General features: G+C 37.6%; 1 protein-coding gene across 1 annotated transcript in view; it reads right to left on the bottom strand.

Moving 5' to 3' along the window:
- cpsf2 (cleavage and polyadenylation specific factor 2) overlaps positions 1 to 21,257 on the bottom strand; it is a 43,383-nt gene that overhangs the window by 3,504 nt on the left and 18,622 nt on the right. The window contains exons 8-14 of the mRNA XM_060829348.1: positions 19,154 to 19,444; positions 18,873 to 18,973; positions 17,125 to 17,325; positions 11,964 to 12,116; positions 11,616 to 11,841; positions 8,894 to 9,202; positions 3,398 to 3,532 (exon numbers count right to left, since the gene is read on the bottom strand). Of these exons, the coding sequence (XP_060685331.1) occupies positions 3,398 to 3,532; positions 8,894 to 9,202; positions 11,616 to 11,841; positions 11,964 to 12,116; positions 17,125 to 17,325; positions 18,873 to 18,973; positions 19,154 to 19,444 (1,416 nt within the window). The remainder of the gene's footprint in view (positions 1 to 3,397; positions 3,533 to 8,893; positions 9,203 to 11,615; positions 11,842 to 11,963; positions 12,117 to 17,124; positions 17,326 to 18,872; positions 18,974 to 19,153; positions 19,445 to 21,257) is intronic.

The raw sequence follows: 21,257 nt of genomic DNA, 5'->3' as shown, positions 1-21,257 counted from the left end.
CTAGCACTCCCAGATCCCTTTGTACTTTGGCTTTATGAATTTTCTCACCGTTTAGAAAGTAGTCTATGCTTTTATTCTTTTTTCCAAAGTGCACGACCTCACATTTGCTCACATTGAATTCCATCAGCCATTTCCTGGACCACTCTGCCAAACTGTCTCGATCCTTCTGCAGCCTCCCCACTTCCTCAGTACTACCTGCCTGTCCACCTAACTTTGTATCATTGGCAAATTTCGCTAGAATGCCCCCAGTCCCCTCATCCAAATCATTAATATATAATGCGAACAGCTGCGGCCCCAACACTGAACCCTGCGGGACACCGCTTGTCACCGGCTGCTATTCCGAAAAAGAACCTTTTATCCCAACTTTCTGCCTTCTGTCAGACAGCCAATCCTCAATCCATACCAGTAGCTCACCTGGAACACCATGGGCCCTCACCTTGCTCAGCAGCCTCCCATGTGGCACCTTATCAAAGGCCTTTTGGAAGTCTAGATAGACCACATTAACTAGGTTTCCCTGGTCTAACCTACTTGTCACCTCTTCAAAGAATTACATCATATGCTTGTAATGTACTTAAAGTTGGCGAATCTACTACCGTTGTAGGCAAAGCATTCCATACCCTTACTACTCTCTGAGTAAAGAAACTACCTCTGACATCTGTCCTATATCCATCACCCCTCAATTTAAAGCTATGCCCCCTTGTGCTCACCATCACCATACTTGGAAAAAGGGTCTCCCTGTCAACCCTATCTAATCCTCTGATTATCTTATATGTCTCTATTAAGTCACCTCTCAACCTTCTTCTCTCTAAGGAAAACAGTCTCAAGTCCCTCAGTCTTTCCTCGTAAGACCTTCCCTCTATACAAGGCAACATCCTAGTAAATCTCCTCTGCACCCTTTCCAAAGCTTCCACATCCTTCTTATAATGCAGCGACCAAAACTGTACACAATACTCCAAGTGCAGCCGCACCAGAGTTTTGTACAGCTGTAGCATAACCTCATGGTTCTGGAACGCGATCCCTCTATTAATAAAAGCTAAAACACTGTATGCCTTCTTAACAACCCTGTCAACCTGGGTGGCAACTTTCAAGGATCAGTGTACCTGGACACCGAGATCTCTCTGCTTATCCACACTACCAAGAATCTTACCATTAGCCCAGTACTTTGCATTCTGGTTACTCCTATCAAAATGAATCACCTCATACTTGTCCGCATTAAACTCCATTTGCCACCTCTGCAGCTTATCTATTGTCTCTCAGCTTTATTCCCGATGAAGGGCTTTTGCCCGAAACGTCGATTTCGCTGCTCCTTGTATGCTGCCTGAACTGCTGTGCTCTTCCAGCACCACTAATCCAGAATCTAGTTTCCAGCATCTGCAGGCATTGTTTTTACCTTATTGTCTCTCTGTAACCTACAACATCCTTCGTCACAATCCACAACTTCACTGACCTTCGTGTAGTCTGCAAATTTACTAACCACATTTCTACGCCCTCATCCAGGTCGTTTATAGTGGACCCAACAACGATCCTTGCGGTACACCACTAGTAAGTGGACTCCAAGATGAACATTTCCCATCAACCACCACCCTCTGCCTTCTTTCAGCAAGCCAATTACTGATCCAAACTGCTATATCTCCCACAATCCCATTCCTCCGCATTTTGTACAATAGCCTACTGTGGGGAACCTTATCGAACACCTTGCTGAAATCCATACACCCACATCAACCAGTTTACTATCATCTACCTGTTTGGTCACCTTCTCAAAGAACTCAATAAGGTTTGTGAGGCACGACCTACCCTTCACAAAACCATGCTAACTATCCCTAATCAAATTATTCTTTTCTAGATGATTATAAATCCTATCACTTATAACCTTTTCCAACACTTTATCAACAACTGAAGTAAGGCTCACTGGTCTATAATTACCAGGATTGTCTCTACTCCCCTTCTTGAACAGGGGAACCACATGTGCTATCCTCCAGTCTTCTGGCACTATTCCTGTAGACAATGACGATTTTAAGATCAAAGGCAAAGGCTCGGCAATCACCTCCCTGGCTTCCCAGAGGATCCTAGGATAAATCCAATCCGGCCCAGGGGACTTTTCTATTTTCACAATTTGCAGGATTTCTAATACCTCTTCCTTGTGAACCTCAATCTCATCTAGTCTAGTAGCCTGTATCTCAGCATTCTCCTCAACAACATTGTCATTTTGTAGAGTGAATACTGTCGAAAAATATTCTGACTCCACACACATAGTTTTGCATATAGTTTTGGTCCTCTTACAGGAGGATTGATATAGATGCATTGGGGCAGTTCAGAGGAGATTCACTAGATTGACTGCAGAAGTGAACAGTTTGTCTTATGAGCAGTTTAGGCCTATACTCTGTAGAAGAATGAGAGAGAAAATTGAGATATGTAAGATGCTAAAGGGGATTGACAAAGTAGATGTCAAGCAGCTGTTTCCTCTGGTGGCAATCTAGAATGAGAGGTCATAGCTTTAGGTAAGGGATAGGAGATTTAAATCAGACATGAGGAAAAATTATTTCTCTCAAAGAGTCATGAATCTGTGGGATTCAGTATAGTGAATGCTGGTACATTGAATAAATTTGAGAAGGATGTAGACAGATTTTTAATTAGTAATGGGTTGAAAAGTTATCAGGAGTGGGCAGCAAAACAGAGTTGAGGCCGAGATGAGATTGCTCATGATCATATTGAAAGACGGAGAAAGATCAAGGGACTGAACCCATATTCTTAAGATTCGAACACATCCCCAGAACATTAATCTGAATCACTAACCCAATTATATGACCGCTACACCAGCGCCTCCACTGGAGTGTTATAAATCAGTTTTATTTTCACTTTAAGGTATTTCATCTCAGAAAGGTGTTTATCATGAACATCAATCTGAGACTAGAAGACAGTGCAGCAGCGCACAAAACTTTCTGAAGTTTTATATTTATAATTGGTGCTGTAAAACAGAACTAGATAGAAAAAGGTTAAAATGCATTCAGAAATGTTGTCTATCACTAAAGAACAGTATACTTTCCCTGTGCTTTTACCTAGATACAGAGCAAAGAGCAGGATGAATAGCTTATTACACACAAGCTTCATCTTGCTGTACAACTTACTGTAACAATGGGTTTTTACATACTCAAACATAAGCTAACAAACATATGATAAAAAGAACAAAATGCTTAATTTGCATTTTCCTTCCAACTAATTTTGCTCGTCAAGGGTTTTACAAAGATAAACCCAATTTGTTTTCCTGACTTATCAGATTATGACAAACCAAAGGAGATTCATTTTCGCCATACAGGAATGATAAATCTTATTCTGTACAGATGTCTGTTACCTGCTGTTGGTCTTTTCATACCGTTAACTTCTAAACAAAAATACTTACTCTTCGAACAGCGACCAAATTGTTGCAGACCAAAACACCTCCAACAAATTCTGCTTGAATACCTTCCCGCAAAAGAACTTGTTTAAAATCAGATAACCTTGGCTCATTAATGAAGACTGCTTGATGACCAGGAACCTAAAAATGTTGGAGTAAAAATTCAATTAAAATCACTCTGCAATTTTGCATTTTCACGGTTATCTTACTGAATAAATGAGAACTTTACACAATTAGTGCAACAAATTAGATGGCTTACAGGGTAGAGTCAGAAACAATTTAGTAAGTAGATTTTTAATTAGTAATGGATTGAAAAGTTATCAGGAGCGTGCAGCAAAACAGAGTTGAGGCTGAGATGAGATTGCTCATGATAATATTGAAAGACGGAGAAAGACTAAGGGACTGAACCCATATTCTTATGATTCGAACACATCCCCAGAACATTAACCTGAATCTTAATGACTGATGCCAGAAAATGAGTTTTTTTATTCAAAGCAAATCCATGGTTGAATGATATGGAGTAGAAATAGTGGGCACATAGTGAGAAAGCACAGCATCTTGCTTGTTGATAATTTTATCACTGACCACTACAATGTTTTGTTTTAACAGGATTAGTGCAGCAAAATTTTGTCAAGTTCCAATATTGCATCTGTATTCAACATTTTACCATATTTATAGAAACAAGGTATGCCTCAGACTGTTTTGTTACTAAAAATGAGAAATTGATGTGTAACTTTTCATGACTGGTCTTAGATGATTCCAGAAGAAAATATTTGAAGACCAACTATCAAGAGTTTAGCAGAAGTCAGCCTTAGGTTTATTTCTCTGCAGATACTATTTGACCTGCTGACTGTTTTCAAAAGATTATGTCGCTATTTCAGAAGTTCTTTTAGGTCATTGGAAATTGTGAGAAATGATTTGCATTTGTATTTTATCTTGGAAGTTGGGTGATTACATCAAGATCATATTTATTGCCTATTCCTGGCTGCTCTGAGGTAACGGCAATGACCAATCCTCACTGTGATGCTGGCCCTATTAGGGTAGGGAAATAAAAGTTTTGACCCAATGATGATAAAGGTGGTAGCAAGATATATCATGTATTCTCATGAGACTGATGCCTTATGCTTTCAAGGCAACAAAACTTATGGGAATGAAAACTGTTGCCAATGTATGTGTAATAAACTAATGCACTAAATGTTGCAGACAGTCTGTTCTAACCGTAGTGGTTTGACAATGTTTGGAGTTGCTCATGAATTAAGTGATAGGGGGATATAATCAAAGGGTCTGCTTCGTCCCAGATGATGCTGTATCCAGCTGGTAAGTAATGACCATTCCATTACATGCATGGTTTGAACTTTATAGCCACTGCATTGTTGAGATTGGTCTGGTTAAATATTTGATCTATGGAAACCTCAGGACATTGTTGATAGGTAATGTTTAAGGTAAAAGGGGAATTTCTTTTGTTGGAAATGGTCAGGGCTCATATATAGTTTGAATATTACCAAGCACATATCAGCCCAGGGCTGTTTATTATTCACATTCCACTAAAGGCTGACATGACTAATCAATTAGAGAATTCCACACATTCACTACCCTGTGGGAGAATAAATTCCTTTGCATCTCAGTTTTAAATGAATTCTGCCTTATTCTGTTACTTCAGAATTAGAACTAAATTTATTCTCACATGTAAAGTACAAAAGTAGTGAAAAATTTACAATGTTGCCCCTCAAAGCACTATCTTAGGCACAAATCTTAGATACAAATAGAGAAATTAAAAAAAAAGGTTACTTTGTCCCCTAGTTCAAGATTCCTTCACTAGAAGAAACATCTTCTCAACATCAACACAATCATGCTCTTTCAGAATGTTCTGTGTTTCAATAAGCCATCCTTCATTCTTCTAAACTTTATTTAATAAAGGTTTAACCTTCCTCCTACAAATCAGCCTAGTGAATCTATTTTGAATGACTCCAATGCCAGGCTAGGCTTTATAAAATACAGGGACCAAACTGTACATGGTGGAGTGTGGTCTCACTAACACCCCTGTAACAAGACTTAGTTGTTTTTAAAGTCCAACCCCCTCTGGCAATAAAAATCAAAACATCATTTCCCCTAATTACTTGCTACATCTACATGCTAACTTTTTTGTGTTTCATCCACAAGAACACCCAGATCCATCTGCGCTGCAAGTTTGTGCAATCTGGCAGAGATGAAAATGGTTATACAAAGCATGTTGCCCTGAAGTCTGGCACTGATTCCATGGGGATGCAACGATTGCCCTCAAGTAAGCAGGCCAATACTCCTTTCTGTTGCTAAGCCACCAACTATCCTAATAAAGCCAGTTTTGCCAAAGCTCACTAGTGCTTAAGCAGTCAAATATTCTCATGATGTCAAATGTAGCTACTTCGTTTCTCAAGCATTCAATTCTTGTATGGAATAGGTTGATGAAATTCAGAGTCAAAAAGTTCTGGCAGGGCTCAAACTGAACATTTGCAAGCAGTTTATTGATGAGAGATGGACCCTAAGACAGACAATCTGCAGCACCTAGCAAAACTGGTGAGAGGAGAAACTGGGACTGGGAATCAACATCACCAACAGATATGTCAAGAAAAGGATCCCAGACAAGCAGTTAGAAACAGAGACAGATTTATTGGAGTTGATTGATGAGTAATTTTACTTTAAACTGAAGAAGGGAAGAAAATTGTAATTAGCCTGAAAGTAGGGAAGACAGTTTTACTGCATTCAATGCCCATTCTATGTCATGTGTGGTTGATACTTCATGTGGCCTAAATCATCGCATGTGTCTATGTCTCCAGCTGTGAAAAAATTGAGAGTGAGATTTTGGATCCGTAGCGATGGCTGGAATCAATGTGATACATCTGCAAAGCTGAGAACTACATGGATAACACATTTAACAAAATAGTCACTGTTGGGTTAGCCGATGGCCAGAGGTTGCACAAGATGGCTGCCCACTGGCATTTACTTGGCATAAATATGGTGGAGAAGATTTTTAACTGCAGGAACAGAATTAGCTTGCTGTGTGCAGAAATGAAGTGAGATCATAATTTAGGACAATGGTAGTTTGGAGAAGCAGATAAATTCCAGGTAACAGGGTCCAGGCTGGACAAAGGATCTTACAAATTTATATAAAAGGAGTTCTGCATAAACCCACAGTTGCAGGTGTCTGTTAAAGACAGTCTGAGAAGACAGCCCAAAGTTTGTAGTTTAGCAAGAATTTTTTTAAAAGTATGATCCCACAATAACAGAGACAAATGGTAAGGTAAAAGAAAAATGACATTATGTCTTGTAAAACCCTAGGAGTTCAGACAAGTTCACTGAGCTGTGAAAGTAATTGAGTTTGTCTTATTAATGGAATAGTTGTTGTCTTATTGAGTGAATGAGTTAGTGGAGAAATATTTAGAGTCGGGTCAGTAAATTTAATTTAGAAGACATCATGTGACTAGAACGAGTTATAGTTGCAGCTGCAAGATGGAGGGACAGAGTTTAGGTCAGGTAGGAAAGAAGCTGCTGAACTCATAGGCTTAAGAGTTCTACCATTAGGTGTAACCATATAACTCCGTACATAATTAATCTTCTATTAGAACTTATATAAATTTGATAGCAATTAATAAGAATTAGCATCATTTTGTATCGCCTGTGATTAAAGTAGTAAGAAATAATAAGATGGGTAAGAGAATTTGATAAAGACAGCAAGGAATATAATGAATACCAAAATTCAAACAATCCTCAGAAATAAACAGGTCTGGTAAATGTCTGAAAAAAGAACCCCCATTAACATTGGAATGTAAATTAATGGGATACGCTGTAAGATCCCAAGGCCAGATGTTAACGATGTCTGGTAAACATCATGAGATCATACAGGGAGCATCCACAGGGGTGTCCATCATTGGTCGGGTGTTTTACAGAATTAGATGCAATCCTGTGAAAGGATTAAGGGGAATGGAACAATGACATCAATGTTGCATGTAATTATTGTAATGCAAAATGTATAAAAATTATGTATTTGGCTAGGGAAGCCAAAGTGTCACTGAACTCTCTTCCAATCTGAGCAGTGATTAAGAGGGCAACTGGACCCCACATGAAAGCCAGATTCGGAGTGGTCTCTGGCTTCTCGCACGTGTGGTAAAAGATCACTTGTATTGCTGAACACAGAACTGGAGACTCCTCTTTGTATCTCTCATCTCTCCACAATGAACACATCACAGTTTAAGACAAGACTGGTAGACAAGGAACAGGGGATGGCTAGGCAATCTAGAACAACTAGGCAGGATGTGTAGTGCCCCCTGAGTCTATCTAATTCATGAGCCATTTTCCATTTTGAAGAGTGGACAATGAAATAAATCAATGCATTGGCTTTTCTGACAGTATGCATTTCTCTAGAAAAGAACCAATTTGTTTTTATACAAAGTTATAGCTTCTGACAAGGGCAAAGGCAGAATATTAATTCCATTTGTAATTTAATTAAATCTAAATTTTAGTCATATTACCAACTGTTAAATTTCAGTTATTTTGTTTACAAGCTTTAATCTATTGTTTCTGGTCACTCAACTCAACTTACATTGAAGAGGAGAAAAACTTAGAAAGGCCATCAACAAGATGTCCTCAACATCAACTCTTTCTAACATTAACATGTCTTGACACTTAACTGTACAAGGTTTTCTCTTTCAAGTGAGACAATTGAAGTGTGTTTCTAAATCTGTTCTGCCCCGTTCCTTTTTTATAAAACATATATAAAGAATCAAATAAACCCTAGTTATTTCATACTAATTACTGGCTTCCAGGAGTCAAGTAAAACTTTAATTTTGATCCAAAATGAAGTTGAGATTTCTAAAGTTAAATGAACCATGGATGTGTATGTTCGAAATATAAATTTACTTTAAGTTATACATCTTCAGACCCATGATTATGAAATGTTCCTGTTGCTAGACCTTTGACTGATAAATAATTTCACATGGTCTGTGCAAGAGAAAGCTAGAACATATTTTGAAATCCAGAGTAATAATATTGCAAGCTATATCTTAATACAGAAGCTGGATAAATAATTGAACTATGGCACTTAAATGTCAATATACATTTCACATTTAAAAAATCTTGTTTTTTACTTAAAGACTCATTAACTTTATAAAAGTTCAACAAATCACAATGCAAAGTCAAACTGATTATGGTCTGATCTCCAGTAAAACTATGATCAATAATGCACCTCTTAAACCCACAATCTCTAGAATGTACATGATAAAATCGATCCCTGCAAACTCCCCTGTAAGTCAGACATCATTCAGATTTGGAAATAATGCTGCTCCTTCCTTGCAGATGGGCCAAAATATTGGAACACTCTATCTACAGCACTGTAGGAATACCTTCACACAATGGCTGCAGCAGTTCAAGGTAGCTGCTCATCACCACAATCTCAATGCTTACTTTGCCAGCGACACCAAACATCGTATAAACAAATGAAAAATAAGTCTCTTAATTGAATTTCCATACCTCATTTGGTGACAATGGTTCCAGTGTGGGAATTACATCAAGATCTTCATTGGTCTCTTTTTCATCATCATCAAAAAGGCTCTTCATAGCTTTTTGCTGAGCTGCAACTTGGTCAGAGTTATGTGTAGATGAGGGAGCATCAACCTGCATTTCTCCTTCTTCATCCTCTCTTAACTCACCTTCTTCCAGAATGACCCCTGTATCTACCTTTGAAACCCTCATATCCAAGACACCATCTATCCAAGCTAACTCTGCATCCTTTGCTTTACAGAACTGGAGAGAGCTGACTAAAGAATCCTTTAGTCTAACCTGTGAAAATGAAATATCCAAATATTACGAAATCATAGAATAATACAGCCATTCAGCCCATCATCTCTGTACAGGAATAAATGCTGTAATTTTATCAGGAAGTAATGGAAACTATAATACTTTGATCCAGAATATAACATTTTCAAATTTAGAATGGATTAAAACTCTTTTGAAATACAATTGAAAAATAACACAATTAAAAGAACTTCTTTAGTTCTTCCAAAGATAATTTCTGGTGTACTTTTGAATGTTTTTCCCATTGTTAATTTAAGAAAATTGTTTATAACATGTAAAAATACTGAGCAACAAAACATTTGTTTCACTGATAACTTTGAGCTTTCAGCTATGGTTTTTGCGTCCTTCACTTTAACAGATTTAGTCAAAGATTAAAATTGTAAATTCAGTGCTAACAATCTCAATGCTTTAATTTTTCAACTGCTAAGCAGCTTAATACGTGTGTTGTCATAATTTTCTTTGGAAAACATCAAACTTAGGTTTCACATAAAATTAATTTGTAGCAATATTTAGTGCCTCTGGCAGAGTTCCAAAGAATTGAAGCTGCTGCAATAACAGGATGTTAAATTTATAAATAACATTCATTAAAGGCTGGGTGTTGCTGTTCAAAGCTGCAAATTAGTGGTAATTTCTACCTTATTAGAGAATCTTATATACAAATTATCTTTCCAAAAGAATGAAGATACAATCACTTAATTACATACTTTGACTAAATGTTTTAAAGCAACAGTTGTGATTTGCTGCTTCCTAGTTCTGGACTCAAGTGAACTCAAGAAATTGTACGGTTACTTCCAAATTTTATTACAAAATATGAACAGAAAAGAAAGGACTTGTTCTTATTTAGCTTCATTGAAAATTTCAAAAGCAATTCATAGCTAAATAATGATGTGGAGATGGCAGTGTTGGACTGGGGTGGACAAGGTCAGAAGTCCATGACACCTGGTTACAATCCAACAAGTTTATTTGACATCACAAGTTTTCGCAGCACTATTCTTTCACCAGACGGAATGAAGAGAAACTAGCAGGCACATGATTTATAGGCAGAGAGATCAAAAGATCAATGGAGTATCAATGGGCTGAATAACAGTTTTCTGCAGGTGATCAAAAGTGAGGACTGCTGATATTGGAGATCAGAGTTGAAAGTGTGTTGCTGGAAAAGCACAGCAGGTCAGGCAGCATCCGAGGAATGGGAAAATCGAAGTTTCAGGCAGAAGCCCTTCAGTAGCAGGTTCCTGATGAAGGGCTCCTGCCCGAAACTTCAATTTTCCTGTCCGTTAGATGCTGCCTGACCTGCTGTGCTTTTCCAGCAGCAAACTCTCAAAGGTGATCAAAAGTGTCAGACGGTGTGCGTAAAGTGTCAACAGCTGAATAGCAAGTGAAGGGAGGACTTATGGTCCGATTAACTGAGGCAGAGAGATAATTACAAAAATATAAAAGAAGATGGTGCTAGAAACAAAACCAAATGCTGGAATAACACGAATTGTAACCCCACCATACTGTTTCTGTATCTGTAAAATCTTCCTTACTGTTCTGTTTTGACACAATCACCTTGATAACTTGTTGTGATCCCTTTACCTTAATTAATTTGTAGAGTTTTGAATTACTTGTTACTTTGGTTAGACCCTTGGCACACCAATCTTACACCTATCATGTTATTCCAGCCATTTGGTTTGTTTCCAGCCCCACCTTACTTTTTAACTTTTTTATAATTATCACTCTGCCTCATTTGCTATTCAGCTCTTGACATGTTACTCACACTGTCTGGTAGTTTTGATCACCTGCAGAAACCTATTATTTAGCCAACTGACACTCCACTCACACCATTTGTACGATATTTTGATCTCTACTTCTAAAATTCTGTGCCTGTGTGCTTCTCTTAACTCCACCTGACAAAGGAGCAGCATTCCAAAGCTTGTGATTTCAAATAAACCTGCTGCTGTGTGAAATCTGATCTTAGCCAAATAAGGACAGTAACTTCACTTTAAAAATGAGTTGTGTAAGCAAGTATGAAAGTCAAATTACATGAATGCTCAAACAGTAAAAAATGAACTTAGTTAGTAGTTTTTGGTAGTGTGAGGCCAAAAGATAAATGATAGACAAAAACCTGGGAGAATGGACTGTTCTGCTTTGAGTAAAATCTTAGGATCTATTCCTCTCACCTACACAAGTTAACAGGAACTTGGTTTAATGTTGCACCCAATGCAGAACCCATTCAGTACTGCCAAGTGCCTATCAGCCCATCTTTTGTTAAACTTTTAAAGTAGGGAGGGAATCCAGCAGCTAACTTAAAAGTGTCAATTTTGAGAATTCATTATCCTGCCAACATATTAATTTTAAATTAGGTTAACAGCAGAAATCTGAATAGCTAATAATTATATATATTCTCAAGTTGTATTACCTGGTAGATATGCGTCTCACTAGTAGCATCTATTGTTTCTTGAAGCTTTGGTGTGTAAACTTTAATGTCCTTTCCACCAAATGCTTTGCATGCTTCAGCCAGATCTTGGCTAGATTCTGGAGGCCCATGAACAATGATCAACTGTCGGGGTTTCATCTGATTAATAATTTTTTTAATAGAGTCACCATCTGAGCGTCCTTCATAATCAATATATGTCACCCTGGCTCTGCAAGAAGATGGCAAATTACTTGATGAGTTGATATATTTTGTCTTAGTGGAAGAAGAATAAGCAGATTTTTATGTATGCAAGGTTTATCAGCTCAAACATTAAAAATCAACCCTACTAACCTGATTTCTATGGTTTCTAAAGCTGAGATACACTTTGTTGGAACATCAGATAAATCCTGATCCATAGGCTCCTCGCCATTACTCAGACCAGAATCGAGTTTGCTCTTCTCTTCTTCTGCTGCTTGAAGTTCTGGAACCAAGAAATCCTCAGCTCTAAAATAAAGGATCAGCAATAAACAACAAGGAAGCACAAGTGAAGGTAGCTCAAGTTTGGGTTCCACATTGGTTTTTACAGGTGCAACACTGAAATGTTTTGGTTTAAAATAAGTCTGTGACAGGAACAGAAAATAATTGTCTACAACAAGAAATATAGTCACTTGGTACTTGAATATTGCTGAAAAGACCTTTATTGAATTTTCTCATTTTCCATCAGTACAAGTATGCCATTTCAAATAATTGCACCAACTTCTACTACAAGAGAAAAGTTGCTAATTGGTTGGCAAGTCAACACTGATTGGCCAAGATGCTACTATAGAAAAGTGAAATACAATCACATGTAAAAGGACAAATGAAATATTAATAAGGTTTACGAAAATCTTGATCAAAATGTTTGGAGGAAGCTAGAGAAGGTGACTATCCCAAGGGTTGCACATGGGTCCAGGAGGAGGGAGAGACAAAATACTCACTCACAATCACAGAGAGTGTATTCTGTGCCTTTGTTGTTTCAGTTGCAACAGCAGGACTCAAATGGGCACATATTCTTAGAGTTTGGATTGCAAAAGGAGTTTGGAGATGGAACAGTAATTTGCAAGAATGAATAGGAGCATTGTTAGGATTTGAGGAAGGACATATTGTATGAAAGTGAGGGGATTCTACATCAGGGATCTGTTCTGAGTCCTCTGCTCTTTGTGATTTTTATAAATGACTTGATAAGGAAACGGAAGGGTGGGTTAGTACGTTTGACGATAACATAAAGGTTGATGGAATGGTGGATTGTGTGAAGGGCTATTGTAGGTTGCAATGGGACATTGGCAGAATGCAGAACAGGGCTGATAAGTGGCAGATGGAGTTCAATCTGGAAAAATGTGATGTGATTCATTTTAGAAGGTCAGATTTGAATACAGAATTCAGGATTAAAGGCAGGATTGTTGGCAGTGTGGAGGTACAGAGGGGATCTTCGGGTCCATGTCCATAGATCCCTCAAAATTGCCACCCAATTTAATAGGATTGTTAATAAGGTGTATGGTGTGTTGGCTTTCATGAGGAGGGGGATTGAGTTTCAGAGCCACAAGGTTAGGCTGCAGCTCTATAGAGCCCCAATTAGACTGCACTTGGAATATTGTGTTCAGTTCTGGTTGCATCATTATAGGAACGATGTGGAAGCTTTAGAAAGGGTGCAGAGGAGATTTACCAGGATGCTGCCTGGACTGAAGGTCATCTTTATGAAGAAACGTTGAAGGAGCTAATGCTTTTCTCATTGGAGCGAAGAAGGATGACCGATGACTTGATAGAGGTGTACAAGATGATGAGAGATACAGGGTGAATAGTCAGAGACTTTTTCCCAGAGCAGAAATGGCTTTCTCAAGTGGGCATAAATTTAAGGTGATTGCAGGAAGGTTTAGGGGAGATGTCAGAGGTTAATTCTTTACACAAGAGTGGTGGATGTGTGGAATGCATTGCCAGCAGTGGTAGTAGAGTCAGATACATTAGGAGCATTTAAGTGACGCTTGGATAGGCACATGGATGATGGTAAAATGAAGGGTATGTAGATTAGTTTGACTTTAGAGTAGGATAGAAGGTGAGCACAATACCAAGGGCCGAAGGGCCTGCGCTGTGCTGTACTGTTCTATATGTTCTGAATGCAGAAGCATCATAATTCCGCTCCCAACTTCAGTAATGGCATAACAGTAAAAACTCAGACTAGGGAAAAGCCAACCAAAGTTTGCTTAAAACAATGCACTAGTTATAATTCTATTGATGATTTTGTACATTTACCAGAAAATAATAGCTTGTTTTATGAAGTATATTCAAATAGCTTTTGTTGAAAAACTGAAGGTCCACAGGATGTTGAATATTAAAGGTTCACTTTGAATGTTCAAGGGTTTTCAAACTGTCTACATTTATTGAACTAACAATTGCTGTGCTGACAGCAAGCAAGAAAGCTAACATTTTGCAACATAAAGCAGAACATCTTGAATATATTTAGCAGTTTGAATGTAATTCCACTTGTTAAGAGTTTTGTGCTGTAAGTGAGTATGTTAAAAATGAATTTAAAAACTGAATAGCACGGAGCATTAATAAAATGACAGGAAGCAAGATAACGTTATAGAATGAGGACATACTTTGCAGGTCACAAATCCAATTCCTAATTCTTTTTCTTTACTGACTGATGTCTGAGAAAGACAAATGTAAGAATGAACCAGCCAAACATTAATAGTAAAGCATAACTAGAAATTCATTATAGATAGTAATAGTAATAGTAAAATGATTTTGAGAAATCTAACAGATAAAAATGAATACCACAATGCCCCAGCATCATTGGTCTCTACACAAGTAGATTACATATATTGTATTTAAAATAATACCAGAACAATTACACACAGATATCTCACATAACTTGAATATCCATGACAAAGCCTTATTTTTGTGTTCAAACCAAATCAACTACCCTAAGATTTTTGCATTGTTGAAGCTGTCCACGTCTGTTAAACCTAGAGTTTATCACAGTCACATTAGCCCAGGAAACAACTACTCAAATTGATTTTATGTGACACGAATATTTGTCATCCAAGGCACAAATCGTGACATGGATGAATATGATATATGCTCAGCAGCTGATTCATGTTCAGAATTAAGTGGAAGGAAAGTAAGTCAATAATATCACAACATTTACAGCGAATTCTGTGACACAGCACTGAAAATTTGCCTGAAAGATTAAGGAAATCCAGCACTGCATACTTATTGACTACTTAAGTGTCTGGGTTTTGAATTATCTGGAAATACAGTTTCCTAAAAAGACATAGTTTAAGAAATTAAATAACGGTATGTTACACTAAAATTACTATGTAAATTTCCAAAAATTAAAATCAACATCATTTAGTGAACCACTGGAAAGTGAGGTGTGGGTCCAACTGTATTTACTTAAATGGTTAATTTAGCCATCATCAAAATCTTTGGAATTGATAGCACTTTTAACATTCTGCATTTCAGGAATAATGTATACTCTCAGAATTCTCCAAATAGTATGTACATGAAAGTATGCTGTAGGTAATAAACTTATGAATGAATTGCCATCATGATATAGCAGGGAGGAGAAAGTGAGGACTGCAGATGCTGGAGATCAGAGTTGAAAATGTGTTGCTGGAAAAGCGCAGCAGGTCAGGTAGCATCCAAGGAGCAGGAGAATCGAAGTTTCGGGCATAAGCCCTTCTTCAGGAATGAGGAAGGTGTGCCAAGCAGGCTAAGATAAAAGGTATGGAGGAGGAACTTGGGGGAGGGGCGTTGGGAGGTGGAAGGAGGTTAAGGTGAGGATGATAGGCCGGAGAGAGGGTGGGGCGGAGAGGTCGGGAAGTAGATTGCCGGTCAAGAAGGTGGTGCTGAGTCCGAGAGTTGGACCCTTCCACCTATCGCATTCCCAACACCCCTCCCCCAAGTCCCTCCTCCCTACCTTTCATCTTAGCCTGCTTGGCACACCTTCCTCATTCCTGAAGAGAGGCTTATGCCCAAAACGTCGATTCTCCTACTCCTTAGATGCTGTCTTATCTGCTGCGCTTTTCCAGCAACACATTTTTCAGCTTAATCATGATATAGCAAACTAGCATATAGCGCCATCATGTGGTTAAGACTGACACAATGCATTAAAATAAGAGCTGGCAAGGGAATACTGTGGACAAAGAGCTGCAGTATAACGGTTCAGTAAAAGCTTTTTTTTGTTATAAGGATTGTGTGACTATATTGTAGTTACCCAAACTCGTTCTACAGTAATTTCATTAACTCAGTCATTTTCCATGCAATGATTGCACATGAGGAGGCCATTCAATCCATTTATGACATTTTGTTTTGCCGGAGCAATTAAAGTTAATCACAATGACACACACTTTCTCACTGAATTTTCATCTGCTTCAAATGTATCAACAAACTATTTCCTGTATGTTATATTCCAGAGGCCCAGATGGTAAAAGATAGTACTGGAGCCAATTATTCACAAATGCAGACATTATAAACCTGCACCTATTCACCCAACAATCCATTTCAATCTGTTCCTTTTTAAAAGGCACAAGTGAATTCCCAGTTTATTCCTAACATCTAGAATATAATTAGATGCAATGAATATACAATTACCATTGTGTCCCCAAATAACATGACCTCACTCACATACATTCGTGTCACTTGCCTCAAGTATTGTTCCTCAAGGAACTGATTGAAATGAGTAATTGGGTGAGTAAGTGTGTACATCTGTGGTCTACAGTGTGTACATCTGTGGTCTACAGTGTGTACATCTGTGAATAATTGGCTCCGGTTCTATCTTTTACCATCTGGCTTTCTGGATTTTCTGCTAATAGTATAGGTACAGTTGTGTTACATTTATATCACTGAATTAATAATCCAGAGAATAAAATTTCAAATGCAACCACTGAAGTTTGAGAAATTGAAATCAGTTGTAAAAACTCTAGAAATAAAAAGGTACTGGCAGAAGTGACTAGAAACTATCAAATTATTGTAAAAATCTACAAGCTCACTGACGTCACTGAGAGATTAAAACAAATTATTCATATTCGAAGAAACAAATATGTACTGCAGGATAAAGCAAACAGAAAATGTGAAATTTAACTTTGCAACTGACAGAAATGTAACTCAGCAAGTCAGGAGGGAGAAACAGAATTAGTCTAATAGACTGATAAAGGGATTTTGACCTGAAGCATGAATTGTTTCTCTCTCAACAGGTGGTGCATGCTGCTTAGTATTTCCAGCATTTTCTGTTTTCATTTCAAATTTCTATATTGTATTTTTGTACAAGAATCTCAGGATATATCTATACACAAATTGCACCAAATAACTATAAGCGTTTTGCACAAGAAATTAGGAATATCACATTCATAAGGCATCTTGATTTATTTACAGACACCTCATATTAAATGGCTTTCACATTTTGAACTAAAGTTTGCCAAAAGATTTTTTTATGAATAGTATAGCCATTTTAGGTTAGATTTATTCAAGATACCTTATTATTTCTCCATATTCATCCCACTTCATTCTTTCCTCTGTCGCTGGAAACATGGGGTATGATTTTTTAGCCTGTTTGAAAAAGCTTCCTTTGCGACTGCTCTCACTTTTCATCATGAGATCATGTTTGGTTTTTCCAGCCAAAGGTTGGTCCATGTCTTCTTCAACATCACTCTCATCACTGGAGTCAACATCTCGCCTACAGGAAAAAAAATCAAGGACAACTATTAGTTTATTCCACACCTGAGAGAAATAATTCAATTTCATTAATTCCAGCATTTCATGTTTTACTTAAGATTTCCAGTGTCTGCAACATCTTGCTTTTATAATCTATTAATTTAGTACCAAATAAATAATGTCCTATAGTCACTGCAGGTTAAACTAACATTGAAATAACACAGTGAATTTTTGTTCAAATGGTGAAATTTAAATATACTTTAAACATGTAATGCTCATATTTTGTTACTTTGTTAACCCTATACAGTCTGATTTTGAATCAAAGCGCTCTTGTCTATATTTTACAATGATTAGAAAAAAAACCTGCACACTATACAAAGAACCATTTTGAAAGTATTTCTTGTTATACAAAAAGTAATAGCATGTAGCTGACACCACAATGTCTTCAAAATATCACAACATCTCATTAGTGACAGCATAACTTAGTGCGTATTAGCTTTGGAACTGAGGCCACTTCAAATTTTAAAATGTATAATGGACAGTTTTAGTTCCTTTGGAATCATGCAAAGATTATGGAACAGTCAGGTCTCAATAATGGAGGTGTATTTGGTGAATGATTGAAATTTCACCTGGCTAATGTGGGAACAGGAAACAACTGTAGAATTTGCCCTGAAGGTGATTAACTGAGATACAGGCTGCGAAAATAATGGATTTGATGAAGCATTTGGATGTTTCCCATTCATATTTTATTTTTGCAACGCAATGTTCAGCCAAGTATTCAAAAAATTTGACATCTATTTAGTTATACATTCAAAGTTTGATCCTTACTTTCTGAGTCACATTCAATTGAACATTTAAGTTAATAAAGAGGAGTATGCCACATCAAAACTTTACAAAAGATTTGCAATCCAAGTTATCAAGGACAATTATGACCTATTAAAGGTCTAATATCTTGAAGTCAAAGCTGGCTATAAATTGTAGCCATATTAAATCAGAACTCTACAACATAATTCTTTAAATGTGATTCAAAAAAATTACTATTTCAAAAAATTAGAAATAAAAATACAATATTTTAAAGTATCATTAGAAAACAAAAGTTTTAGTTTATAGTTGCTCAGTGTTGTTTTAACTAGTAGATCTTTCTTCCTGCAATGCATTTAGTCTCAGAACTGTGTAAATTCTGTGCCATCCACTTTGTCTATAGCACAATAGACCATGGATAACAGTAATGTGGTCTTCATCCAAGAATAAGAGCTGCAAAACCAGACTGCAATCTTCCTTAATTCTCTGAGCCTTGGTATAAGGTGAAAAATGCTAAACCGCTAACTGAGGCACAAAAGCAATGACAGGGTATATTTTGTATGTTTTGTACATTAATTTTAGATGTGTTTATTCTTTTGGATTAATGTAAGGCCAAAGGTCCATACAATTATGAAATTTTCACTGTCTGCTGAAAGATCACCAACATATTGTCTACAAAATGTCCCATATTATATCTTCAGAAAGCAATCATAATAAAAAAGCAATCCCAATCATTGCTTTGTCAGTTTTAACAACTCGAATACTCACTCCTTCTCTTGTTCCTGCTTTTTAGCTGCCTCTTTCTTGAGCTTTTCTTTCTCTAGATACTCTTCCAACTCTTTCCCTTCTAATTTTACACGACGTCTAATCTATTGGTGAAAAATTTAAAAACATCGGTGAAAGTTGACCCACAATTACATACTTCAAGATTTAAATATTTTTAAAATCAGATGCTCAAACATAGTTGATCAAGTCACTCAAGATGTTTTCATCTGTACTTCACTAATACCTCCAATATGAAGCCTTTGTTTTTGTAGTTGCATTCTTACCTCTATATCCATTTTTTTGGTGTTAGGATTATCTATCAAGTACCGTGCCAGTGTTCCAGGTGTCGTTCTGTAAGTGAGAATTACAGAATTTTTTGGATCTTGGCACCATTGTATGAAAAGATCACGTGAAAACCCACATTCCATGTCCGACTGACTGGCCAATACAACCTTTGGACTGGGCACTCGGGCCAGGTCTGATAGGCTGTGGCACAAAGAAAGGTGACGAAACTGAAAGGGATTGTTTCGCTTGTCTTCAAAACATCTCATTAACTTGTCGCTCATCCATTCTACCTAAAATTGAAGAAATATCATTCAGTATTTTATTACTGCCCTAATACTACATCAATAAACTTAATTTGAGGTAAATGTTGCTATCAGCAGAACTTAAGTAAAACAGATTCACTATTTTAACAATAGAATGATTGTAAAGTGTTGCACACAAGGATTCACACAAGACTTCTGTTTTATCAAAAGAACATTCTAAAATTATTTTTAGCAACAGTCAAAAAAGTTTGAAAAATGATTTCCAGTTAAGGTTACTGATCAGAATCAGATCTTTGTTACTAAACCAACTGACCACTACACACAAGTGTTACAAAGAAGAGAATTATTACACATGAAAAGAAAGCCACTGTTATTGTGGGAACATTTCAAAAGGTGGGAGTCAAATCTGCTTATAAGTAAATGCTGTTATACAGAAACTTATTTGCAAAACTTCCTCCTCCAGCGAGTTGTTTAATTGTCACCACCATTCACGACTGGAGGCAACTGGACTGCAAAGATTAGATTGATCTATTGGTTGTGAGATCACTTCGCTCTATCTTTGGTGGAGTGGGGATTATGTCAGGTCATAAGGTTAGAGATTGTGATTGAATATAATTCTGCTGATGATCCTTTCTGTGGGTTTAAACCTTGCTGTGATGGGGAGGCTCGAGTCTTCCGTTGATCCCAACAGCAATACCATCAGAATTTCTCAGGTCCTGGTAGGGCTGTCCATGATGGTAAGGTCGGAGGGGAAGAAGAAGAAAAAGTCCAATCCAAGACAGGTCCTCAATGACAATTCAGGCAGAAGATACTTGTGTAATATCAATGGCTGAAACAGCGGATGAAGGTTGCAGTAGTCGGGAGATCACCAGTCTTTGAGGTTTCCTTATCACTGGAACTGGATCAACCTTCCGTCAAGGACCATGTCTGTTAAAATCCAAAAGCATTCCCACATGAAAAGATGTCCTACACAAGGTGTCTACCTAGAGGAATTCAATCCCACCACGCACACAACACAAGCCCTGCAGCGTTTGACAAGAGGTGACAGGGATAGGATTGAGACATGTGGAAGTGTCTAGCTTCAGACCAGCATGTTGGCAATGGAATTGACACAGTTGTTTTGCTCTTGGAATAGGAACAGGAGCGCACTTTGGCAGCTTTCTTCATGACTGAGCAGCCCTCTTCAGGATCCACTTTGCTCACCTGACATGGGCAAAGAGTCTAGAAAAGTAGTCTGTCACCAACATGGCTAGAAAACCATATACAGTGGTGGTTACATCTTCTTCTGGAGAGGAAAAATCCGATGGTCAACGCAGAACACATGGAATAGGATTGCTATCAAGAACAAACTCATAAACATTGGGAAGGAACCATCGGAAAGGAAGGACTCAGGAATTGTAACTCCAACAGGATTCTCCTGCCTACCTAATGTATGGGACACATCACCAATACACTGTTCCACCAAAATGACAAGTTTGACACTTCTTGGGGGCACCCATGATCAAAGGATTGTTCAATCCCAAGACCTAAAGGACGTCCTCAACCAAAGCAATGACCAGTGCAGATAACTGCAGGACAGGCACCGGCTCATCCACTCCTTCAAGTCCAACAAATGCCAACAGACTAAGCTAAAGACAAAGAAACAGTTCAGAGAAAGGTCAACTCTGAGCAGCTTCAAGCGGCAAGCATACTAGCGAATATCCAACAATGTCATCACCAGAAATTCCACATAGTTAATTTTAATGGACTGAGGAGATCTAGAAAGAGTTAAAGGCAGCCAACATCTTATGCTTTAAAGAAACCAATGGCTACCAGACCAGGAAACACAAACACTGGTTTA

Source organism: Hemiscyllium ocellatum, chromosome 8 (genome assembly GCF_020745735.1).
Source record: "Hemiscyllium ocellatum isolate sHemOce1 chromosome 8, sHemOce1.pat.X.cur, whole genome shotgun sequence".
Taxonomy (NCBI): Eukaryota; Metazoa; Chordata; class Chondrichthyes; order Orectolobiformes; family Hemiscylliidae; genus Hemiscyllium; species Hemiscyllium ocellatum.
The sequence above is the reverse complement of the archived record's forward strand: the minus strand, read 5'-3'. Positions and strand labels throughout refer to the sequence as shown.